The 23718-nt window shown below is 44.1% G+C and overlaps 1 protein-coding gene and 1 pseudogene across 3 annotated transcripts in view; both read right to left on the reverse strand.

Moving 5' to 3' along the window:
• Positions 1 to 23718, reverse strand: part of KCNH1 (potassium voltage-gated channel subfamily H member 1) — a 260944-nt gene that overhangs the window by 77908 nt on the left and 159318 nt on the right. For both annotated transcript variants that reach the window (XM_080649229.1, XM_080649228.1), the window contains exon 8: positions 2521 to 2720. In XM_080649229.1, coding sequence (XP_080505355.1) covers positions 2521 to 2720 — 200 coding nt within the window. The remainder of the gene's footprint in view (positions 1 to 2520; positions 2721 to 23718) is intronic.
• On the reverse strand, positions 14114 to 14880 carry LOC308237197 (acidic leucine-rich nuclear phosphoprotein 32 family member B-like; annotated as a pseudogene). Its single transcript has one exon. The product of its transcript is annotated as an acidic leucine-rich nuclear phosphoprotein 32 family member B-like (transcript).

Here is a 23718-nt window from a genome sequence, read left to right on the forward strand (position 1 = left end):
TTCAGGCAGGCAGATCTAGATTCAATTCTGCCTTAACACTTAGCAGTCCTGTGCACCTGAAGCAACACTTAGCGTTTCCTCCAGACTCCATTTTGGAACTTGAGCACAGAGCCTCCTGGGCTCTAGGAGTCGGCACACGCGGGGCTGGGCACACACGGGCTCTGATTTCAGATGTTCTCAGGGCAGCAGAGCAGCAGGGCAGCCGGAGGGGGGCTTTGAACGTCCAGAAGGTCAGAGTTCAAAGGGCCTTAGAGGTGGGCCTTAGTACTAAGCCATCTACTTTACAGGTGTCACAGACTCCAAAGGACAAGTGACATGCTCAAGATCACCAGCCAATTACTAGTAAGCTGAATGAGCCCAGCACTACCACCCTCTTTCCCTCTTCCTACCCCCGCCCCCCTGACACGTTGGCTCCCCTGCTCATCACTGACCATTCTGACCTAGCATGGAGGAGAGGGGACTGCTGGAGAGGCATGGGACATGGGACTGCAGTGGCCGGCTGGGAAGAGCAGCCACCCAGGTCAGGTGAGGCCCTGTGGTGAGTTGCCTCAGCATCCCGTCTTCTATGGGATCAGGACGTGGGGCAGATCCCTAAGTCCTCCTGGGTGGGGAAGAAAGGGGGAAGGCTGACAGTGCTGTCTCCATGGGCAGCCGCCCAGCTCAGCCTGCAGTGTGGGTGCGAAGGGGCTTCTTCCCACGACCAGCCTTGCAAAGGCATCCTGGCCCTATGGGAAAAGGAGCCCCAGGGCTGAGAGATCAACGTTCCTTTCTGCTCCATCAGCTCCCAGGCTCCCACAGAACCCGCAGCCTTGCTGAGAGAGCAGAGCAGCAGCAACAGGCACAGCTGGGGCCGGGGACTGGCAAAGCCAGGGACTAAGTCCTGCCTGTCTGAGAAATGAGGGCAACTCTGTGCTCGTCCTTCTCCCCTCCACCACATGTCTTATATTTAAAAAATGATAGTGGGAGAAGCACAAACTTTGAAGTCAGACAAACTGGGTTCAAATCCTGGCTTTGCCATTCTTAACTCTATGACCACGGGCAGTTAATAAAACTAATTGGGCCTCCGTGCCTCATCGTTTTTAACAGAAATAACAGCACGTCCTTGTGAAGCATGAATACAGAGCCGGCATGGAGACGGGCGGCAGGTATTTGTGCTCAATGCACCTTCAACTCACGGAAGCTGGTGCTGTGGTGTTGCTGTGACATCACTGTTGTTATCATGGCAGAAGTTCAACAGAACCAAAGTACCGATCCTGTTAAGTTGGGATCCGTTAGGTTTAGTTCAAGTTTTCTTTTTAAGCAGTCAGCTCTCAACTGACTGTTCTAAGGGAGGGAGACCAGGAGCTCAGGCAGCGGTCCAAAGTCAGCTGAATTTGGCTTTGAATGTGTCCTAAGGCATTTTTGCAATAGTGTTATCTTTCTGTTTTCCTCATTCCAACAAGGAGAGGAATCAGTATTCCCCAAGTACTTACAAATGGGCGATAAAAGGAGAAGTGCGGTTGAAAAGACTGAGAAGCGGAGGAAAACGGGCCTAGGATTACATTTTTGCTTATGAAAATACACAAAGGAGATAACGCTTAAGCGAATAATAAAGCCCATTGCATCTTTTCTCTGTTCTCTCCAATATTCTTTTCTCTATTCTTCACTTTATTGAAATGCATCTAGAATAAGGCAGCTCTCAGAAAACAAGAGGGATTTGTGGTCATTTCCACTTTCTAGGTGGGAAAACTGATGCCTAGGGAGGTGCCTAACCAGTGCCCTGCCCAAGTCAGCTGACGGTTAAGGCACCAGCCCTCACTCAGTGTTTCCCAGTCCTGTCTGATAAATAGAACCACCTGGCCGCTTGTTAAAAATGCATATTTCTAGTCTCTCCAACCCCCCTCCCACCCCAAGTTCTCATTCCATAGATCTGGGGTAGAGGCTGGGACTCTGCTCTGAAGGACCACATCACAGGATTACTATCAAGGCCAAGACTGGAGTGAAGCAACAGTCTTGAGCACAAAGCTGAGGGGGATGCTAAAAAGTCAGTCATCGAGATAAATCATAGTTTAATGCAATTTTTTTTCCCTTTGCATCTTCACCAATACTTTATATTTCCTGGGCTCTCAGTATAATGTTTTTGTTTGTTTGTTTGTTTGTTTGTTTTTTAATGCAATATTAAAAAAAATAAAAAATCATACAAAAATCCATGGTGAACAAAATATCAGAAGTTTGAATAAACACAGGATCAGTAGCAGTGCTGTGCCATCCTAGCCTGCGGCAAAAGGACAATCAGTAATACTGATGACCGTGCCCTGGGTGGCCCCGATTCTTATCATTACATAAGTGTGGGAAGTTCTGCCCTGGACAGTTAGACTTCCATTTCCATCAAAATCTCTGGAGGTAGGATCTGGACACCCTAAACTACCCGGGTGAATTTGAGGAACAGCCAGTTTGAGAACCACTGTCCCAGGAGAGGCCCAGGTCTCCCCAGGAAGGCTGGCAGACAAGGGGCCTATCTGAGCTCGTCGCCCTCCTCACCTTCTCTGTGTCAATGCCTCTGGACATGGACCAGGTGGACACGATATAATCCATGACTCGCTCACTCAATCCCTTCGGCACCTGGTAGAGCTTCAGGAAGTCCCGAACGCTGTTGAGCATCTCATGGTACCTGTTGGTGTTGGCGTACATCTGTTGGAAAATGGTCGTCACATTCCCGAAGATGGTGGCATAAAGAAGTGCTAGAGGCAGAAGGAGGAGAAGAAATTACATATGAGTAGTCTCTGAACCAGAGCCCAAGAATGCCTGCCTTGCCCAGAGCCAGCCAATGGCTAGAACTGCCCTTCCTAGGACAGGCCGTCCTGACTTCCCAGGAGAACCTCACCCTGAGAGCCTCTGGGACTGGAGTCTCCTACCACCAGACCAGTAAGACAAGGGCAGGGTGGCGGGAGCTGACCTGGCCAGGGTCAGAGCTAGGATACAGAGAGCGAGGGGCGCAGTTGGACTACTTCATTAGAACCACATAGAGTTTGTGTAGAGGTATTCTCTCTTTTCCGAGTCCAGCACGGAAAAGGAACAGGTCCGGTTCCTGAGTGGAGGAGCTGGGGATTAAGAAATAAAAGAAAGAAAGAGACCAGATAGAAAGATAGAAACAAAGCTGGGAGCCAGGTGGGACGCCATCCTCTCTGATGGAGAGGTAGAGACCCCAGAGCCCACGCAGCACATTTATTTTATACCCCCAAATACCAGGAAGTATCACCAAAACTTAGGATCAAAGGAGCTTATTTGCATTCTTGAGTAGGCCCTAGTATTCCTGGTGCTTGCCTGGATTTACATATCAAAGCCCGCTCCCCGGCGCCTGGACAAAGGTAAAAAGTCAGTACTGATAACGCCCCCCACCTTCTTGGGGAGGGCGTAACCGAGACGCGGCTCTGCCAGTTGCCTCAGGCTCAGCTGACAATTTAAAGAAATGCCCATGTGCCTTCCCAGGCAGCCCTCTACAGTTTGAGCCATGCCTGAGGCCACCAATAAAATGTGTTTCCATGTACTCTGTACCAGCCCACATCCAAGTCTATCAGCAAGTAATCTTTACCAAACCCTGCCATGTGCCAAGCACTGTGCTACCTGCCGGGAAAAGAGGGAGAATGAGACACTCAGTCTTGGCCCTCACACAGCAAACAGTACAGCAAAGGGACAGGCCTGGAATGGGTAATCACAAATAAAAAATTAAGAGCAAGTCTGCTGAGAGCAATGAAGGATGTACTATCTTTGCATTTCCTGCTCAGGTGCACAATCCACTTCACTGACAAGTGACTCCTGGGGTGGGGGGTGTTACGGCGAGAATAAAATCAGGTCCCCTCTGAAATGTAACAAGAACATACTCTGTGCTCCTGCTGCTCCCCCAGGTTAGTGTCAAGAAGGAGGACCATTATGTCATCACAAAACCCCACCTTCTACTTCTAACTCCCATTTGCCCTTGAATGCTGACCTCAGGTGCCAACACTTCCAGGAAACCTCCCCGCAGGGGTGACCGTGACTCCCAGGCAGGTCTGTAGAGCTCCTATTACACATGCTTCCTTCTTGACAAAGCATGAGTTGCTTGAAGGCTGGACACATCTTTTTCTTGTCACCGTATCCCCGGGAGCTAACACTATACCAGCACCCAATAAATATTTATCAAATTTGTGAATTTTACACACAGTTTTGCTCTGGGTTTTTTAAAATGAGTTATTGATATACAATAAACTGCACGTTTAAAGGACACAATTTGATGTTATGTGTATACACCCATAAAACCATCACCACAATCAAGAGAGTGAACATCTCTATCACCCCAAAAAGGTTTTGTCTTGTGCCTTTATAATCCCTCCATCCCTCCCGCTTCTCCCTACTCTCCACTTTCCCATTCCCAAGCAACCGCTGATGTTTTCTGTCACCATAGATTAGGTTGCATTTTCCATGATTTTATATAAATGGAATCATACAGTATGTACTTTTTAAAAACATCTTTATTAAGATAGAATTCATATACTATAAATGCATCCATTAAAGAATACAATTCAATGGATCTTAGTATATTTACATAGTTGTACAACCATCCCTGCATCTAAGTTTAAAATATTTTCATTTCCCCACCCTCAAAGAAACCCTGTACCCATTATTAGTCATACCCTGTCCATCCACCCCACTCTCATTCCCAAGGCAACCACTTTCCATCTCTATAGATTTGTCTATTCTGGAACATTTCATATAAATTAAATTATACAACCTGTGGCCTTCAGTGGCTAGCTTCTTTCATTTATCAATGTTTTCAAGGCCTAGCCGCTTATTGTTGAATAATATTCCATGTATGGATATACCACTTTTCACTTATCCATTCATTAGTTCATGGGCATTTGGGTCATTTCCACTTCCTGGTTATTATAAATAATGCTATTATAAACAATCATGTACAAGTTTTTGCATGAGTGTGTTTTTATTTCTCTTGGGTATATACCTAGGAATGGAGTTGCTGGGTTATATGGGAACTCTATGTTTAACATTTTGAGGAACTACCAAATGGTTTTCCAAAGTGGTGTATCACTTTATATTCTCCCCAAAGGTGTATAAGCGTTCCCAATGTCTCCCAAAACCTAACACTTATTATTCTCTGTGTTGTTTTTTTTTAAATAATTGCCATCTTAATGAGTGTGATCTGCTATCTCACTGTAGTTTTGATTTGCATTTCCCTGATAGCTAATGAAGTTCATTAAGCACCTATTCATGTGCTTATTGGCTATTCATATATCTCCCTGGGAGAAATGTTCACTCACATCTTTTGGATTGTATCAACAATAGTTCATTCCTCTTTTTAAGAAACAAAAAAAATTATGTTGAAATAATTATAAACTCACAGAAAGCTGTAAAGATAGCACAGAGAGATTCTGTATAACCCTCACCCTGCCTCCCCACCGGTTACATCTCAAATAACAAGGGTACAATATTAAAACCAGAAGATTTGCATTGCTGTAAAATATGTGTATAATCCTGGGGTGTTTTATCACATGAGTAGATTCACGTAACCAGCACCACATCTTACACCACAAGTTCCAAATACAGGACTGTTCTATGGTCACAGAGATCTCCCTTGTGCTACTCACACTCCCCCCCAGAAACCACGAATCTCTTCTTTTTTATAATTATGTCATTTCAAGAATGTTCTATAAATGGAATCATAGTATGTGATCTTTTGAGACTGGCTTTTCCCACTAAGAAATATCCTTGAAATCCATCTATCTTGTTGCACATATCAATAGTTCATCCTTTTTTTGTTGATGAATTCTCTCCCATGATATGGATACAGTACATCATTTCTTTCAAACAATCCTACTCAGGCTTAGCTGGCAGACTAAGAGGGAAGGAAAGAGAGAGAAAGGCATAGATCTAGAGGCCAGGGAAGGAGCCCTTCAGGGAGTCGGCCTGGCAGGGCTGGATACGGATGCCTGAAAAACTGAGGCCACAGATCCACCTGAAGAGAATAGTAAAGGAGGATCAGAAAGTGCTGCCAGGGAGCGGTGTTCACCTGACTGATCAAAAGGAGGCAGATGAAAAGCAGCAGTTGAAGCCTGAATAGTGCAGACGTCAGCTCTTTGAAGCTCCTATATACCTCACATACAACAGGGTGGCAACTCCTGCCTCACCCACCCTAGTGATGTCACCAGTGGCTCTGCACCAGCCTCTGGGGCTGGATGGCTGCCTGATCCCCGTCAGTCTGACCTCAACTCAATAAGCCTGTATGGCAGCCCTGCTTCAGCACTGTTTTCTGGCCCAATGGTCGCCAACCTTTCAGACCTCATGGACCACCAGTGGTCCGGGGACCACCGGTTGGCGACCGCTGTTCTGGTCCACAATTGACCAGAGGTCACACGTGAAGTGTAGAGGTGCTCTGCTCAGGAAGGCTGGCAGAAAGTTAATGTAATTTTGAGCATAAAACAACAGTTACACCAAATCAATACAGAAAGAATAGCTCTCCTGTTAATGATCCCAGAACCAGGCGCAGGTCTGAGACTCTCATGCTCTGGTCACAGTGAAGGCAGTGACGCCACATCCATCATTTCCGGCCCAGGGCTGCTCCCGTCCGCAGCCTGGAAGCGTAAGGGTCCTCAGGAGGGCCTTACTCAATTATTATTACTATTATGAAATTTTATTATTAAAAGTAGATTATTCTGCTCTTAATGCCCGGCTCTAATTTTAGATGGAGTGGGTTGTGTTTTACATGTCTACATGTTATTTATTGATATCTTATAGATAAATCATTATGCCCTTAAATACGACCTAACTGGGAGAGCAGACATGCAAGTCCGGCTAACACCGCATGGATATCTGAATGTGACGTGGGAGAGTGCAGCAACGTCACTGTCGTGACTAAACCTCAGTGCAGAGGCGCCTTGGATGACTCTCAACGTGAATGAGTTGGTCTTTCATTTTGAGAAAGGAGCAAGGAGATCTCTCCCAACCCCAAGACAAAATGCTGATTTGGAAGAGAGGAGGCTTATTTCTGCGTGGTGGGTATGGCTCAGTGGTTGAGCATTGACCCAAGAACCAGGAGGTCATGGTTGGATTCCCAGTCAGGACACATGCCTGGGGTGTAGGCTCAATCCCCAGTAGGGGGTGTGCAGGAGGTAGCCAATTGATGATTCTCTCTCATCATTGATGTTTTTATCTCTCTCTCCCTCTCCCTTTCTGAAATAAAAATAAAAAACAAAAGGAGGCTTATTTCTGCATTTGAGTAGTTTACAATTAATGTTGTATCATATCAGGAGTTCTGGGTCTCATCCAAAGAACGGTAAGATAGTATTCTCTGGCCCCTGTATGGAATTTTCTGTATGGGCAGAAGTTTGTCTCCCTTTTTAAAATTTGGTGTTTATTTTTGTATATATCACACACACACAGTTTAGAGTAAAATGCCCCAAGACATTTAAAAATTCCTTTTTCCCCTAGGCCATCTTTCTTTTCACCCAATTTTCTATTTTGCAAAAGCACCCACTTCCATTGTTAGCTGATTGTTTTGCTATTGATCTCTCTATTTTAATACCAGGCTCAAACTGCTATATCCTGATATTTCAGTTGTAGGCATTATCCATTGACCTCTGAGAATTGAACTCTTTCCCCACCTCACCTCCAATCTCATACGCATATACACAACTTTTTCATTGCCTCGCCCTCCCAATATAATTCTGTCATCACATTGGTTATATAGTTATCTATGTTTACATTATTATAAGTAGATGAATGCTATTCACAGCTAAGTCATTCACAGCTAAGTCGTGTACTATATGTGGTTACTTTTCCTTTTCTGCAATGTCGCTAATAATGATCTTTGTCGTTTCTTGCTTAGTCTACTTATGGCTAATGTGACTCCAAATTCTCCCACAGATAAATGCCTCTTCTTACTACCGTATATCAAAACACAGTAGTTAGTTTATTAATTAAAGAAATCTCTCCTGAAGACTTCTGAACGATTGCCTTGTCATCTGCGTGGACGTCTCTGTCCCTGTATCCTGGGGAGTCCCTTCATTTAGTATTCAGGTTGGATCCCAACCCCCTATCTTCCTCCCTCTTGTTTTATCCCTTTCTGCTGGTAGAAGACATTGTCTAACAGCTTTCAGAGAAAGGATATATGGGAGCACAATTTCTGAGACCCAGTGTTTATTCTTACACTGAATTAACAGCTTGGCTGGGTGTGGCATTCTAGATTAGAAATCCTTTTTTCTTTTCTTCAGAATTTTGAATGCATTTCTCCATTGTGTTCCCTTGCTATTGAGAAGTCAAAAGCATTCAGATCCTTCATCCTTCAAATTGAATCTGTTTTTTTTTTCTATCTAGAAATTCTTTTTTCAGCAATGATCTAAAAATGCATAGTAATGGACCTTTTGCTGTGTTCACTCTTTAATCCATTATGCCAGGTTTTCAATCAGCCCTTCCAATCTGGAAAGTTGTGCCCTTCAAGGAAATTGTCTCTCTCTCTCTCTCTCTCTCTCTCTCTCTCTCTCTCTCTCACTCTCTCTCTCTTCAGCAGATCAAAGTGGGTAACAAAGGATAACCATAATAAGGACACTTTTTATTTCTAGTCAGCTTTCTTTTATCACTTGGAATAACGTTCTTCATGCTTTCTCAAAAGGCCAGGGAGAAGGGAAATTGAGAGACGGTTCTATGAACCCAGGATGGAGGGAAACCCTAGTCAGAAGCAACACAAGGGCAACGGAAAGGAAGTAGGTAGCTCAATCCCTAGGATCTTGGTGGAACAAAAAAGAGACTCAAAGAATGTGTTTAAAGCTATAGGTCCTAAGCCCCTAGCTCTTCTCCGCTTCCACTTAACCTGCTCTCTAGCTCCCCATTCTTCTGAGCTCCCAGTCTCTAGATGAGAAAGATGAGAGAAGGGACATACTCCAGGTTCCAGAAGCAGGGCGGGCACCTGTCTGCTACCACAGGGAGGTGATGAAGGGAAGAACCATCCCTATGTTAGCAGGGCATCCCTGGCATTCTAGAGACCAGCTTCTGCAAGGCTGTTAGAACCTCGCCAGCACACTTTCAATATATTTTGATTTCAGAAAGGAAGGGAGAGGAAGAGATAGAAACATCAATGATGAGAAAGAATCATTGATTGGCTGCCTCCTGCACACCCCCTATGGGGGGTTGAGCCCGAAACCCAGACATGTGTCCTTAACTGGAATCGAACCCAGGACCCTTCAGTCCACAGGCTAACACTCTATCAACTGAGCCAAAACCAGCTAGGGCTTGCCAACACACTTTTAAAAGCCCTAGCTGGTTTTGCCTCGATGGATAGAGTGTCAGCCTGTGGACTAAAGGGTCCTGGGTTCAATTCCAGTCAAGGACACATGCCTGGGTTGCGGGCTCAACCCCCCATAGGGGGTGTGCAGGAGGCAGCCAATCAATGATTCTTTATCATCATTGATGTTTCTATCTCTTCCTCTCCAGCACACTTTTAATAAGCAGTGGGTTAGATAGACTATGGCTCCTCAAGCAAGCTGACCATTATTCATAAAATTATTTCTTTTGGAAAATGCACCCCAACTTTTGATAAACACCTTGTAGAGCATAATTTATCCCTAAACTCGAGAAGGTTAAGATAAATAAATACCTCTGCAAGTGTATTAAAGCTTAGAGATAAAGAAAGGATTAAAATTATATCTTTTGCCTTTTTGTAAAAATGAAAAAAGTGTTGCCCTATGTTGGTAGTTTATGGATCTACCCAAGCCGACTTTTCTATGCAAAATTCCAGATGATATATTAAAATCAAATTTAAAGAAGACTCTACCACTAAACCTATGTTTGCTTCTATATTCTTAATTCCCAGCAAAAGACCATGAGGCCTTTGTTAGCCCCGCACCTGGAAACTCCATTCGGCAATGATGGGGGCATACTGGTCATGGAAGATGGGTTGACATGGTTATAGCCACATTGGCTCTCTGACGTCTTTTTCCTCACTTTCACGCCAAATTACAGAAAAAGAAAAGACTGAAATATAATGGGCTTAGTGAATACATAGGGGAAATAAGTACTGATAAAAGAGACAAATCAGGAAACAATGTAATAATTGAAAAGATAATTATTAGAAATGGAGGTAGGCTTTCAAAGTCATGGAGGCCTCATTACATAGGCATGATTGATTAAATCACTGGCCACTGGCAAATGAACTCAATCTCCAGCACCTGGGGGAGGGAAGCTGAAAGTCCCAACCCTCTAATCCCATGGTTGGCTCCGCTGGCACCCGGCCCCATCCTTAGGTGCAGGTCCAAAGGTCAGCTCCTGAATGTAAAAAGAGATACTCTCATCACAGGAAATTTCTAAGGGTTTTAGGAGCTCTGTGCCAGAAACAGGTGAAAATCAAATACAGTAGATGTTTCTTATTATAAATCACAATATCACACAAGGACTTCCCAAAGTCAGGTCTCAGACCAGTAGCATCCGCCACCTGGGTAATTGTTAGAAATGCAAATTCCCTGGCCCACTTCAGACCTATTGGATCAGAATCTCTGACAGTGAGGCCCAGGAATTCGTATTTTTTCAAAATTTTCAGGTAATTTTGAGGCATCTTAAAGTTTGAGAGGCACTGCTTTATGCCATCCTGATCCTCAGTATGACTCCTAAGTTCTAAGTTTAATGCCCCAACCCAAGGGAGGCAGATGGTCAGGGTTGGGGTGAGATACTGGGCTATTTTGAAGAAACAGAAAGAGGATATGAAGGCAGCTACCCTCACTCAGCAGACAGAACCATGGCAACGAAGCCAGGAGACAACGAGAAAGCAATCCCACAGGTTAGCGATGCAGTCGTTCCTCCGTACCGCGGTTTCACTTTCCGAGGAAGCTCTCTAGACTCCCTGGTAAAAACTCCTGACATAAACAATGCGTTAAGTGTTCAAGGGCACTCGGTTCCATGTAGTGTGATGAAATCTTGAGCGGTCCGGCTCCATCCTGCTCAGGACGTGAATTATCCCTTTGTTTAGCGTATCCACACTGTGCACACTCTGCATAGTACCTGTCTCAGTTACCAGATGGACTGTTGTGGCATTGCAGTGCTTGTAGTCAAGGAGCCCTTACTTTACTTAATAATGTCCCCAAAGTGCAAGAATCGTGATGCTGGCAATTCAGATACGCCAACGAGAAGCTGTGAAGTGCTTCCTTTAGGTGAAAAGGTATGTGTGTATAGGGGAGCAGGGGTGGGCAAACTTTTTGACTCGAGGGCCACAATGGGTTCTTAAACTGGACCGGAGGGCCGGAACAAAAGCATGGATGGAGTGTTTGTGTGAACTAATATAAATTCCAAGTAAAGGAGCGGAGGGGAGAGCAAGAGAACCAGATAGAACAGCCGGATCCGGCCCGCGGGCCGTAGTTTGCCCAAGGCTGGTATACACTATGTAGGGGTTGGTACTATCCACGGTTTCAGGCATCCACTGGGAGTGTTATTTAAGGTGTTATCCCCCTTAAGTAAGGGGGCAGGATTGACTCTACCTTGATGTACGGGATGTTTGACTTTCCTGTCAGCACAATGCCCTCAATTCCTCCTCAGGCGGGACAGCTATTGCCCCGGGCAATAATTATCTTTCAAGTGCCCCCTAAATCAAGGCATATAAAACGCATCCATTCCCCATTATATAACAAGCAAATCCTGAAAACTCTCATTTAATATCCTGCTAAGAATAGCACAGAGTCCTATGCCACACTGAAACTCTGCTGTGTTGGTGAATGTCACTTAACAAGCAAAATTCTTACAGGGGAGACAGAAGGTTATTTTCAGGTACTTCTCATCTGTCGAATAAAGCATCAGCTCCCACTCCGTGCTAACCCTTCACTAGCGTCGTCTGTGCAACCTCATTTCAACCAGGGCTTCAATAGCACCACAGATAAAACGCACAGCAATTCCACGGGCAATTACTCCCGCAAATGACTCGAGAAGGTCAGGTACAGGTTGGAAAGGTCTTCAAATAATTTGCTACTTTCACCTATTTTGTGCTTGCTGAGTTCTTGATGGCAAAGAGACGACCCCTTAGTTCACGTGAACCTGGCTAGAGGGAGGCTCACTTGCGGGCTTACAAACCCAGGTCTTGCCTTACTTCATAGGCTGAGAGCCCTAAGTTTTCTATTTCTCCAAGAGGAGTCATCAAAGAGAATCTAATTAATAGAGCCATTAAAAATAACATACTTTTTAAAAAATATATTTTATTGATTTTTTTACAGAGAGGAAGGGAGAGGGATAGAGAGTTAGAAACATTGATGAGAGAGAAACATTGATCAGCTGCCTCCTGCACACCCCCTACTGGGTATGTGCTCGCAACCAAGGTACATGCCCTTGACCGGAATCGAACCTGGGACCCTTTCGTCCACAGGCCGACACTCTATCCACTGAGCCAAACCGGTCAGGGCAACACATACTTTTAAAAGCCATTTAACAAGTGTGTTAATCTTCAGCAGGCTCATTTTCCAATAGTAATGATTTCTACTCCTAAAGTTACAAGCTCTTGCAAATCTCGAACTACCTTGTTCTTCTACATCTCACAACAAAACAAAACAAAACAAAGAAATAAAAAGGAAACCTTCAGAGGGCACCCCTGTCACCATGGTGAACTAGACTGGAACAGTGACAGTGCTGAGTGCCTATTAAAGAAATACCTCTTCCAGTAATAATAACAGGAAGAAATGAAAATCACTTTTTCTACTACTGGCAACTATAATTGCAGCACCTGACCTCAACATCTGTTGATTTTCCTTCTGTAACACCCATCAGTCTCTCAGTTTTCAAAAGCAGAATTGGAGATTTTAGTTGCTAAGTGACACTGTAGCTCCTAGTGCCTCTCTCCACACTGCCTCCAAAGTAATAATTATCCAGAATGCTAGACCCCGCCAGCGTCCTGCTATACAGGATGCCAACAAGTAGGCATAAATTGTCACATTGAACAGAGCTTTCCTTCTTTCAGGAGTCAGTAGTCCTATTCCTGACTCTGCTGTCTACCAGCTGTAAGGCACAGGAGGCCCAAATATTTGTGTAACAAATGAATAAATTAATAATAACAACTGGTACTTATCCAACTTTTATGATGTGCAAGTCATTCTTACAACCAATTTGCACACGTGATTTATCTTCATGGTAGGTACTATTATCTTCATTTTATTTTTTAAAATATTTTGTATTGATTTCAGAGAGGAAGGAAGAGGGAGAGAGAGAGAGAAACTTCAATGATGAGAATCATCGATCGGCTGCATCCTGCATGTCCCACACTGGGGACCAGGCCTGCAACCCAGGCATGTGCCCTGACTGGGAATCGAACGGTGACCTCCTGATTCATAGGTCGACGCTCAACCACTGAGCCATGCCGGCGGGGCTTATCTTCATTTTATTGATAAAGAATGTAAGTCAAGAATGTTTGTGACTTGGCCAAAGTCACACAGCTGTTAAGTGGCTGATAGAGGATTCACATCCAGTCAGGGTGGTTCAGGAATCCACTCCACCACTGCCACAGCACCAGATGCCTCATATTGACTAACTCAAATCTCTTAACAGCTCTATGAGGTAAGGACTATCATTACCCTTATTTGCAGATGGGCCACAGAGAGATTAAGTATCTTGGCCTAGGTCACATAGCTAGTAAGTATAAAGCTGGATTCAAACCCAGGCAGTCCCACTACAAAGTCCATGCCCTTTACACAAGGGTTTCTCAGCCTCAGCACCACTGATATTTTGGGCAGCGGATTCTTTACTAAGGGAAGCTGTCTTTTTTTTTTATGTTAAGATTTTGTTTACAAAGCTTCTTTGTTGTACTAAAGGTAGAAATGCTGTTACAATCTAAGTATAATAGACTGTTGACTCACCAGTCACAGCTATCCACGCCAGAGCAAGAGTTTTAACACTAAAACCTAACAGTACTTACAATTTTGTTGGGGTGAAGTCCCAAAGCTTGATGGTGGATTTCCAAGAGGAAAGCAGAATGGCACTTTGGGTGGGTGGGATCTGTTTCACAGCTACCTTTACAAAAACAAACAAAACCTAGCTACCAAATCCATATGAGCCATCCAACCAGTACTAAACAGTTATTCATCATCTTCTCCTTCATAATCTGGTTCTTTCTCTCTTCTCTTTTCTAGCTTTCCTCCTCCTCTTCATCCTCATCCTCATCCTCTTCATCAACTTCTCCATCATGTCCCAATTCTTCTTCCTCCCCACTGACTTCATCTTCATCATCAAACTCTTCCTCCTCACCATCCTCGTCTTTGTCTTCTCCTTTGTCCTCCTCTTCTTCATCTACATCATCTACTTGGCATCTGAGTCAGGGGCTTCTCCATCTTCTCTCTTAGAGCCATCCAGGTCGGTCAGCTGGGGCAGGCGCTTGGAGACCCTCTTGGAAGTCATTCAGATTAGTGACCTCACAGTTAAACAGACCCAAGCTTTTCAGATATTCTTAATTTTTCAAAGGTCCCAAGGAGCCGGTATTTCCACTGAAGTGTAGATGTGTGAGATTTAGACATTTTTCTGCTAACCTGTCCAGACCTCCAAAGATTCTGTTATCACCGAGCTCAAGCCTTTTCCATTTAGATAGTTTGGGGAGATTTGAAACTGAAATCAAGCCTACATTTATCAAACTTAGGAACTCTAAGTTCACAAATTTGGCTGTTAAGCCCTCAATTTCCCATCCTTTGATTTGCAATTCTCCATAAGTTTGCAAACCAGTTCCTCAGCTCCAGGTCCATGTGTCCCCCTTCCCTCCTCTCCAAACTTAACCGTGGCAGCGAGGCCATCATAAGGGGCTGCCCAGCAGAGGCCAGAGGCCTGGGGCACGGTCCCAGAAGGCCTCAGAGCCAACTTACTCACTAGATCAAGAGAAACCAAGGAGAAAAGGGGCTGGAGCATGGTGCTGGTTTTCCTCCCTCCCCCCTTGCACCCCCTCAGCTGCACCCGTGCACCCAGCACTCCGCTTACAGGTGAGGAGGCTTAGGCAGTAGCTATCTTGTAAATTGCAGGATGTTTAGCAGAATCCCTGGCCTCTACCCACTGATGCCTATAGCACCTTCTAGTTGTAACAATGAAAAATGTCTCCAGACATTGCCATATGTCCCTTGCGGGCAAATCCACCCCCAATTGGGAACTATTGCTCTACACTTTGCTGCCTTTCCTTGAGTAAGTAAACCTGCCAACAGAGGGAGTCCAACAAGATACAGGGCTACGTGGGGTCTAAGTCCTTCTGACCTCCAACAAAGGGCTATGATTATGAATTGTAATTATGGAATCAAAAGGAAAATTGAAGTGATGATATTACACCAGATCTATTCATGATGATAAAAACTTGGCCTTTCTCATCTTCTTAGGGACAGAAAGACAATTTCCAGCATAATAGTAATGCCCATACTTGGCTTTTGGACTTCTTATAAGTCCAGTCATCTGTCTTCAACCAAAATTTTGACCTGGTAGGAAATAATTCTCTTATCATTGTCCCATACTCTGAGTCTCTGCTGCCTCCTTCCCACTGAATCTGACATAGCAAAGCAGTCAGAGCTTAGGTCATACTGACTGAAGGGTGGAACACCAACTCCACTAGTTACTTGCTGTGTGACTTTTGGTAAATCACTGGATCTCTCTGAGCTCCATTTCCCTCATCTGTAAAAATGGGATAATACCATCTGCCTCACAGTAAGATTCTGGCCAGGATTAAATGCGATGACATATAGAAGTGCTCCATGAAGTCCATGGTCAATACATATCAGTTGTTGCTATGTTATTATTATTCAAGATCCAACCCAAAACGTAACTCTTCCAGAATTCCCCTGAAAATCATCACATCTGACTTCCCCACTGTGCTCCCCAGTATAATGCATGTAAAATTAACAATACTCCCATGGCCCTACGTAGCTGGAACCACCATGACCATAATTCTCAACCAGGGGTTATGTTAGAATCACCAAGAGAGCTGTTTAAAATTTACATTTTCCTAGGTTTAGTTATACCCAGGGGTGAAGTGGGGTGAGAAGAAGGTGAGTAAGTAGCCTTTAAAAAACTTCCCATGATTCTTACAGGCACCATTTCCTCATCCCCATCTTTGAGCCTCTAAATTAGTCTGCAAGTGACCACTAGATGCCTGGTTTTGTAAAAGTCTGGTTATGTTCAACTATTTTTAAAATGTTTAAGAAAAAGATTGTGATCTCTTTACAAAACTAATTATAAAACAACAGGCTTCGCCAAGAAGTACTTAATTGGTACTGGTGTTAAAAAATAAAAGAGGAGGAGTAGTTAATTGAAGAAATTAGCAACTAAGTTGATGTATAAACTTTTTCCCAATTGGGAAGAAATAATCATAGGCTAGATTCACTTTTTAAAAAAAATAGATTTACATTTTTTTAGAAAGTGGGAAAATATCACACTTTTTTTTCTTCTCTTTTCTCCCTTGAAAGAGGAAAAATTAACCATAGATAGAGAAAAAGGTAATTTGAGGCCTTGAAATTAGCAAGGTCATTATTTTTCATGAAGAGAGATGGCTAAGGAGGGCTGGCCAAGTGACAGGCGGAAGGAACAGGATCTTCTTCAGGGGTCTGAAAAGCCAAGTGTTGAGGGTCTGACACCTAGGACAGGCCAAGAGCCCTGGGCCTCCTGCCCTTGAATCACTAGGGCTGTGAGACATTCAAGGTTACCCTGAAGGTACAGAGAAAAATAAAAATTGAGCTAAGCAGCGTCAAATACGTTGAGTTTAGGAAGGGAAACAAAACAACATTCAACTTGTACTTAGCTATTTGATAACATATTTTATATACCTTGATAGATTTGTCCATAAAATAGCGATCAGAAATAATGGATTCTACTCTTCTGTTGATGGTGTTGCTGCTAATAGAAAATACCTGGGTGGTGAACTTCTCCAGGTTTCTGCGTCAGTTTCACCACAGCACCACCACTGAGCTCTCAAGGGCTGTAAGAACAGTGCTTAGCAACACATAATCAGCCCTGAGAGAGGCAAAAGAAACAACTCCAGAGAATTCTGCTGGAGGATCAAAGCCAAGGCCAGAAGGAAGCACCTGAGAAAATGTTCTGGACATGGAAATAACCAAAGGGGCAGAAGGCAGGGACGAGAACAACAAGGGCCAGAAGACAGGTGAGGCTATTGAGCTACAACTTAAGTATGTGGAAACGAAGTCTGCATCTAACTAACCCCATTTGGGGGATTGAGCAAAGAAAGGCCTCCTTCCTGAGAAGCTGCCAGAACTTAGTCTTGAATTGCTCTGGTCAATGAGGGAGAGGGGGTAAATGAAAATTTCCAGGCAAAGGAATAGCATGGCCAAGGTGGGAAGGTTGAGAGAACAGATATTATTGGAGGAACTGGAAGTTTCTCAGCAAAGCTAGTGCCTAGAATGCAAGGATGGTGGTGGGGTGATCCTAGACAGGAGGTTGGAGCATGACAAGACCCACATCGTGAAGGGAGTCCTTAGGTTTTATCCTGAAGGCAGTGGAGCTCCTAATCTACACCTGGTATCTCTGCCCTTGAACTCAGCATGGACATGACAACTTCAAGCAGCTTCCCAGAATTTGGGTGCTGCTCTGCTCACAAGTTCCAGGGGAGGGACGAGAGCAGCCCTCCAACTGGGGTGCTCATTCTAACAGCTGGTTAACTACCCATCTCGGAGATTATGAGTGACCTACTGGTGTTACCATACTTTCCAAACTACTCATTTGGTTTGCCAAGACAGGGTATCAATATACATTATAGAATTAACTTGTTGTTTGCTATTTCTGATAGAAAATGTTGTTTAGTGGAAGTTTTCAAATTGCTATTCTGAAGCTTTTGAAATATTTTCCAATGTTATGGAGCACACTGGGAGGAGTTTCAGGAAGATGTGTTCACTGAGTGAGGTCTACAAGTTCAACAATTGTTAGTAAACAGAAGACCAGAAGCACATCCTCACCTTCCCTCACACATCGCTCCTCTCAGGCAGACACAATGGTAGAGAGCCTGGTTCCACCACGACCTCCACTTCTCTTCTAACACACAGACTTCAACTCCACTCAAACAGGCTCTTCAGAGCCAATGACCCTCTGGATGCCTCCCTGAATCTGAAAGAGGGGATGTAGAGAACCTGAGAAGTGACAGGTTTGGCCCTAGGAAGGTTGCTATGGCAATGCCAATATGAGGAGGAAAAGGAAGTTTTGAAGCCCGAGCTTATAGAAAGACCACATAAATAGCCTGTATTCTGCCCTGAGAGGCATGATTAAAGCTCGGTGCTGCTCCTCGGTGGGGCTCTCGGGGTGCTCCCACGGGAGAGGGCAGCGAGGGCAGTCTCCGCAGGGGAGGAGTATTTTATCACTGACATAATTTACAATGGCCAGCTTCTGGTGATAATAGACACAGTGCAACTTTCCCTTGATATTTTAATATTTTTGAATGCTCTACAGCCAATCCACTAGTGTGGACCATTCCAACCCCAATCTCACTCTTGGGATGGGCCCACTCCTTCCTGGTCTCTGGTTACAACAGGTGGGCTGGGGTGTCAGAATGATAAAAACAGGATTTTCCGAGCCCCATTTGGTACTTGGTTTTTTAAACAGCAATAGGATACTTTCTGCTGCTTAGAAACTGCAGATCATGTGCCCTCTTTGGAACAAAAAGCTGTCAACTATTTAATCTGAGATTGAATGGGCTTTCAGCTTCAATTTAAGGGACAAACTTGATCTCTTCATTCATTCATTTGTTCCACAAACATTTTACCCAGCATCTCCCTTGTGATAAGCATGGCACTAGCACTCAGATAGCATGTCCAATAAGATCTGGTCCCACATGACGAGGTAAGTGAGAGATGGTGTGGTCAGGGAGCAATCTAGACTGGGGGCAGCGGGCGCGAGCATTATGCCCGGGAGAGAGCTTTGAGAGATACATGGGAGATGGAGTTGTGGTGCTGGAGTAGGAAAGGAAGACTCCCAAACAAAGGCAACTGCGTCAGCCCTGGGGCGCAGGGACTGGGTGGAGCATGGTGAGAGATATGGCTGGACAGGTGGGCAGGGACCTGAAGCTTTCTGTGCTTGGATCTTACTTCATTAAGACTTGTTCGCCTCACCACATCACTACTGTGTGCTATGGACCCATGGACATTTTCAGAGCTTCACTGGATTAATGAGGGTACAGGACTGCCTTTTGCTGAAGAATTTCCATTACTCACTTATTTCCACCATTAACTCTTATTGCTTTGATTAAATCCTGGCAGAGTAATAGAGCAACTGCGGGTCATCAGCCAGTTGGTCAAATAACATGGATTGAATGCCCCATTTCCCCACCTACCAACTCTCCTTCCACGTTCTTTATCAGTCTTGCCATGGAGGCTAACCACATTAGTATCATTTCTGCACACACCCATTTCCTCATACTTCTCAATTCATTTACCTGAACACTCTACTTCTGTTATGTTTCTGCTGTCCACTTTCTCTACTCCATCCCTGTTGCTGCTTCTAGTGTTTAGAACCATTCCTTCTTAAAAGTCCATATTTCAATCTCTCCCTGAGCCCCTGTTCTCTCTTTGGTCCCTCCCATACCACTTCAAATCCTGCCTCTACTCTGTAGTGGCTGACTATCTTTCCAAAACACTCCTTTGATCATATCATTCCCAGCTCCAAACTTCAGAGGTTCCCCACTGACTCAGCATCCAGTCTATCCTCCCTAAGCATAGCACCCAAGCATGTGACTCCAACCTGCCTTTGCACAACTGCCTTCCACTACTCACTCTCACAGAACTATGCTTCAGACCACCCTGAGCTCCCTTCCTTGTATGCACCCTGCACTCAGGATTGGCTCTATGGACATCTAACCTATGTAGTCACATGGCCTCTGCCATCAGAAGGTCCCATGCTTGGTTGAAGGCTCTGGTGTCACTATCTTGTAATGTTTAATCGTTTTTGAACAAGGGCTTAGCATTTTCATTTTGCACTGGGTCCCACAGTTATGCTGCTGATTCTGCCTGCTCTACATCCCTATATTTACTCATGTTGTCTCTCGATAGAATGACCTTCATGTGCCCATTCCTTCCTGCTAGTACCTGACCGCTCTTTCAAGGCTCAACTCAAATGCCATCAAGTCTCCCCAAGCCTAAAGCAGGCTCCCCTTTCTGGGTTCCCAAAGCACTTGGCTTTTACTTCTGTTTCAGCACTTGTCATACAAAACTCACATTGAAGTTATTTGCAAATATGACTCCCCCTAGAAGGACATGCACGTTTCTTTCAGATGGGGTGAGAGGTATATTCTTTCACCTCTATTGCTCCCCAGTGCCTGGCACAGAGTAAACTCAATACATTCTTGATGAATTTCACTCTCTGTAATAACCCAGTGATTTCTTGGCCATCAGTGTGCCATGTCCCTACGAGCTACTCCTAGACCAGGCCAGTTCTGCTGACTGTGCCCCTGGTAACTTTTGGCTACCTCAAACACTATGGTGATATAAGAATGGGCATAGACAGCCACTTACTTGAGGAGAGTGAAATGATTTTGTAACTAGTAATGCACATGAATAGCTGACAGTGGAAAGGAGAAGAAAAAAATCAACCCACATTTGAAAGTCAATGGGCCAGTGGAATTTTCCATAAAAGAGAACTGATTCCCAGTTGAATATAAAATAGTTTCTAAAGTAAGTGGATCCCTGGAATGCCCCAAGAGACTTCCCGAGGACAAAGATTTCCACCACAGAAGTAGCCAGCTGAGCTCAGCTATGACTATTTGCCCTGAGGACCATGTTGCATCAAGAAAGGTCCCAACTACAACGAACACTATCCCTGTATTTTCCTCTAGCACATCTTAATCCAGTCATGTCTTTTTCTTGCTAAATCCCTCCAAAGCCTCTTTTCCTGGAGAACAGAGTTCAAAAAACACCTTAATAAGAAACAGCCAATATTTGAGTGCTTTCTTTGTGCCAAGCACTATGTCAAGTGTTTTAGAGAGATGCTGATACCATTGTAATTAGCTAGCTAACAATAATAGGAAAGAAGCAAGGGGAGGCCAGACATTATAGGCATGTCATCTGGGCAGCTTCACCAGGAAGCTGCAATTTCACACTCCTCAGGGAACCACAGGTCCATTCCCTGCAGATTACTGGGTGAAGGGACTGGACAAATGGGAAGATGGGCTTCTGAGCAGTGAGTTGGGGTGACATAGGGAAGGTACTTGCCTGTCAGTCAAGCCTGAGAACAGAGCTCATTGGCCAGAGTGGGGCCACTGCAAGCCCATGAAAATTTGGGAACACATAATCCCCTAAACAAAGGAGTTCACTCATGTGGCTCTTGGCTCCTGGCTCTTGGCCCTCTGGTTCCTTTGGCTTTGCTTCTGCCCGTGTTTCCTCAATAGCCATGTGGCCATGGGGACCCTACACACAGTGGACTGATATACTGGAGCTGGGAACACAAACTAAGCTAGCCTGACAGTGAACTGGACTGCTCCAACACGGAATGGAAACTCTGGACACAGGCTTTGATCTTAGCTCTGCTGAAAGCAAAATGGGACTTCTTCTATGACCGGACTAAGGGAATTGGGACCTTAGTCAGGGTTTTGATTCAACAGAAATAAAGCTTTCTATAATATCTCATTCTCCCGTGTGAGTTCAGAAAATTCCTTTCTCGGGATATAACAAGAAGCCCACTCCCACTAGCAACTTGTGGAGACGTGGAGATCTCTCCATGGCCTTTATTCATGACTACGTGCCCACTGCTTTTGCAGCATTAATACACATATCAATACAATAAAACAGACAAATAATGTGTTTGTATTATTATGTAAATAGTTTTTACTTCCCAAACTTGCTGAAAATGTCTTGGGGACCCCCATGGACACCCAGGTCATGCTGTGAGAACTGTTGCTTCATACTCCTTTTTACAGCCAGCTCACATGTTACTTGCCTGAGGAATTTTTCTTGTTTGTTTGTCTCAAGAAAAGAGATATTTCATCTTAATGTATCAGTAGAAGTAAAGCAAATAATGGCAATGGAAGCTATTCCAAAGAAATGGAGACCAAAGCGTTTGTGCTGGTTTTATCTGGAAATATCATTCCTCATGTGCTAAGTTTAGGTTTATAGCCATGGTTGAGGGTGGCATGCTAAAACCCAAAAGTATGCTATTGGCAGAGATGTTCTAACAAATGATAACCTTCAAAACTTCCTGGGCAGAATTTACTTACAAAGGTTAAACAAAGTAAGTTCAAAACCAAAAGAATTATTTGAAATCAAAGAGTATATCATTAGAACCCGGCTGGCGTGGCTCAGTGGTTGAGTGTCGACCTATGAGCCAGGAGGTCATGGTTCGATTCTGGTCAGGGCACATGCCTGTGTTGCAGGCTTGATCCCCAGTGTGGGGCATGCAGGAGGCAGCTGGTCAATGGTTCTCTCTCATCATTGATGTTTCGATGTCTCTCTCCCTCTCCCTTCCTCTCTGAAATCAATAAAAAAATAAAAAAAAGAATATAGCATTAAAAAGCCACAGAAGCAAATGTTGAATGTTTACATATTAGCACTTTGTAGGCTTCTAATAAAATCACATTTGGGTTACTAAGACAAAAAAAAAAAAACACACAAAAACATATGCAATCAGTGACATTAGTGAGAATCTGCATCAGAGGTGTTTGCTTGAAAATGCTGGGTAAATCTGCGGCAAGGAAGGTAGCTCCAGTACCACTTTCAAATGACACCAGGCTCATGATATGAAAGACCAGCTCTGAGACCAAATAAAGCAAGCCATGTATTTCCCATGACAACCTGACAAGTGCATTGATACAGCTCACATGGCAAGCTTTCAGTACATATGTGGTTGAACATGATGGTGATATGAGGAAGAGTCCTTTTTTTTTTTTTAATATATTTTATTGATTTTTTACAGAGAGGAAGGGAGAGGGATAGAGAGTTAGAAACATCGATGAGAGAGAAACATCGATCAGCTGCCTCCTGCACACCTCCTACTGGGGATGTGACCGCAACCAAGGTACATGCCCTTGACCGAAATCGAACCTGGGACCTTTCAGTCCGCAGACCGACGCTCTATCCACTGAGCCAAACCGGTTAGGGCAGAGTCCTTTTTTTTTCATGCTCATTACCAAAAGACACAATTAGCTCTCAAATGTATAAAGCTAAGAAGGGTTAAAGGACCAACAGATGTGGTTTGGAGTTTAAGTGTTGTGTAGAGTTTGTTCTGATAGCACAGCTGCGACGATAGGAAAACATTCTGGAATGACTGCCCAGATTAATACACTTGCACCAGAATGTAAATTAACGCATTGTTGGCTTTGTTGAGAAAGACTTGCTTAAAAAAAAATAAGTCAGCTGAATTCAACATTGTGATGCAATAAAATTGTGAATTATGTGATGGTAAAGGAGTTAAATTCATGATGACTCTGAGTAGCTGAGGAGGAAGCTAATCATAAACAACAGTATTGCATATTGACGTTTGATGGTTATTGAAAGGAAAAGTTCCGTCAAGAATGTCTGAAGTACCGAGTGAAATGAATGCTTAGTGTTCTGCAAGGTAAGAATCCAGCTTTCTAAAGATATAAATTAGACAGCCAGACTTGTTTATTTGTCTGTCCCTGCCATTTGAATTATCTTAATACTTCCATGTGAGGGAGCAGCAGGCTTCTCAATGGCAGATAAGATTGAAGACCAAAACCAGAAGCTAAAAGCTTGAACAGTTTCCATAGTTTATGACATGTTCCAGAATTTAACAATTATTAATGAAGGAAGTGATGACATT

The sequence above is a fragment of the Plecotus auritus genome (genome assembly GCF_963455305.1).
Source record: "Plecotus auritus genome assembly, chromosome: 12".
NCBI lineage: Eukaryota > Metazoa > Chordata > Mammalia > Chiroptera > Vespertilionidae > Plecotus > Plecotus auritus.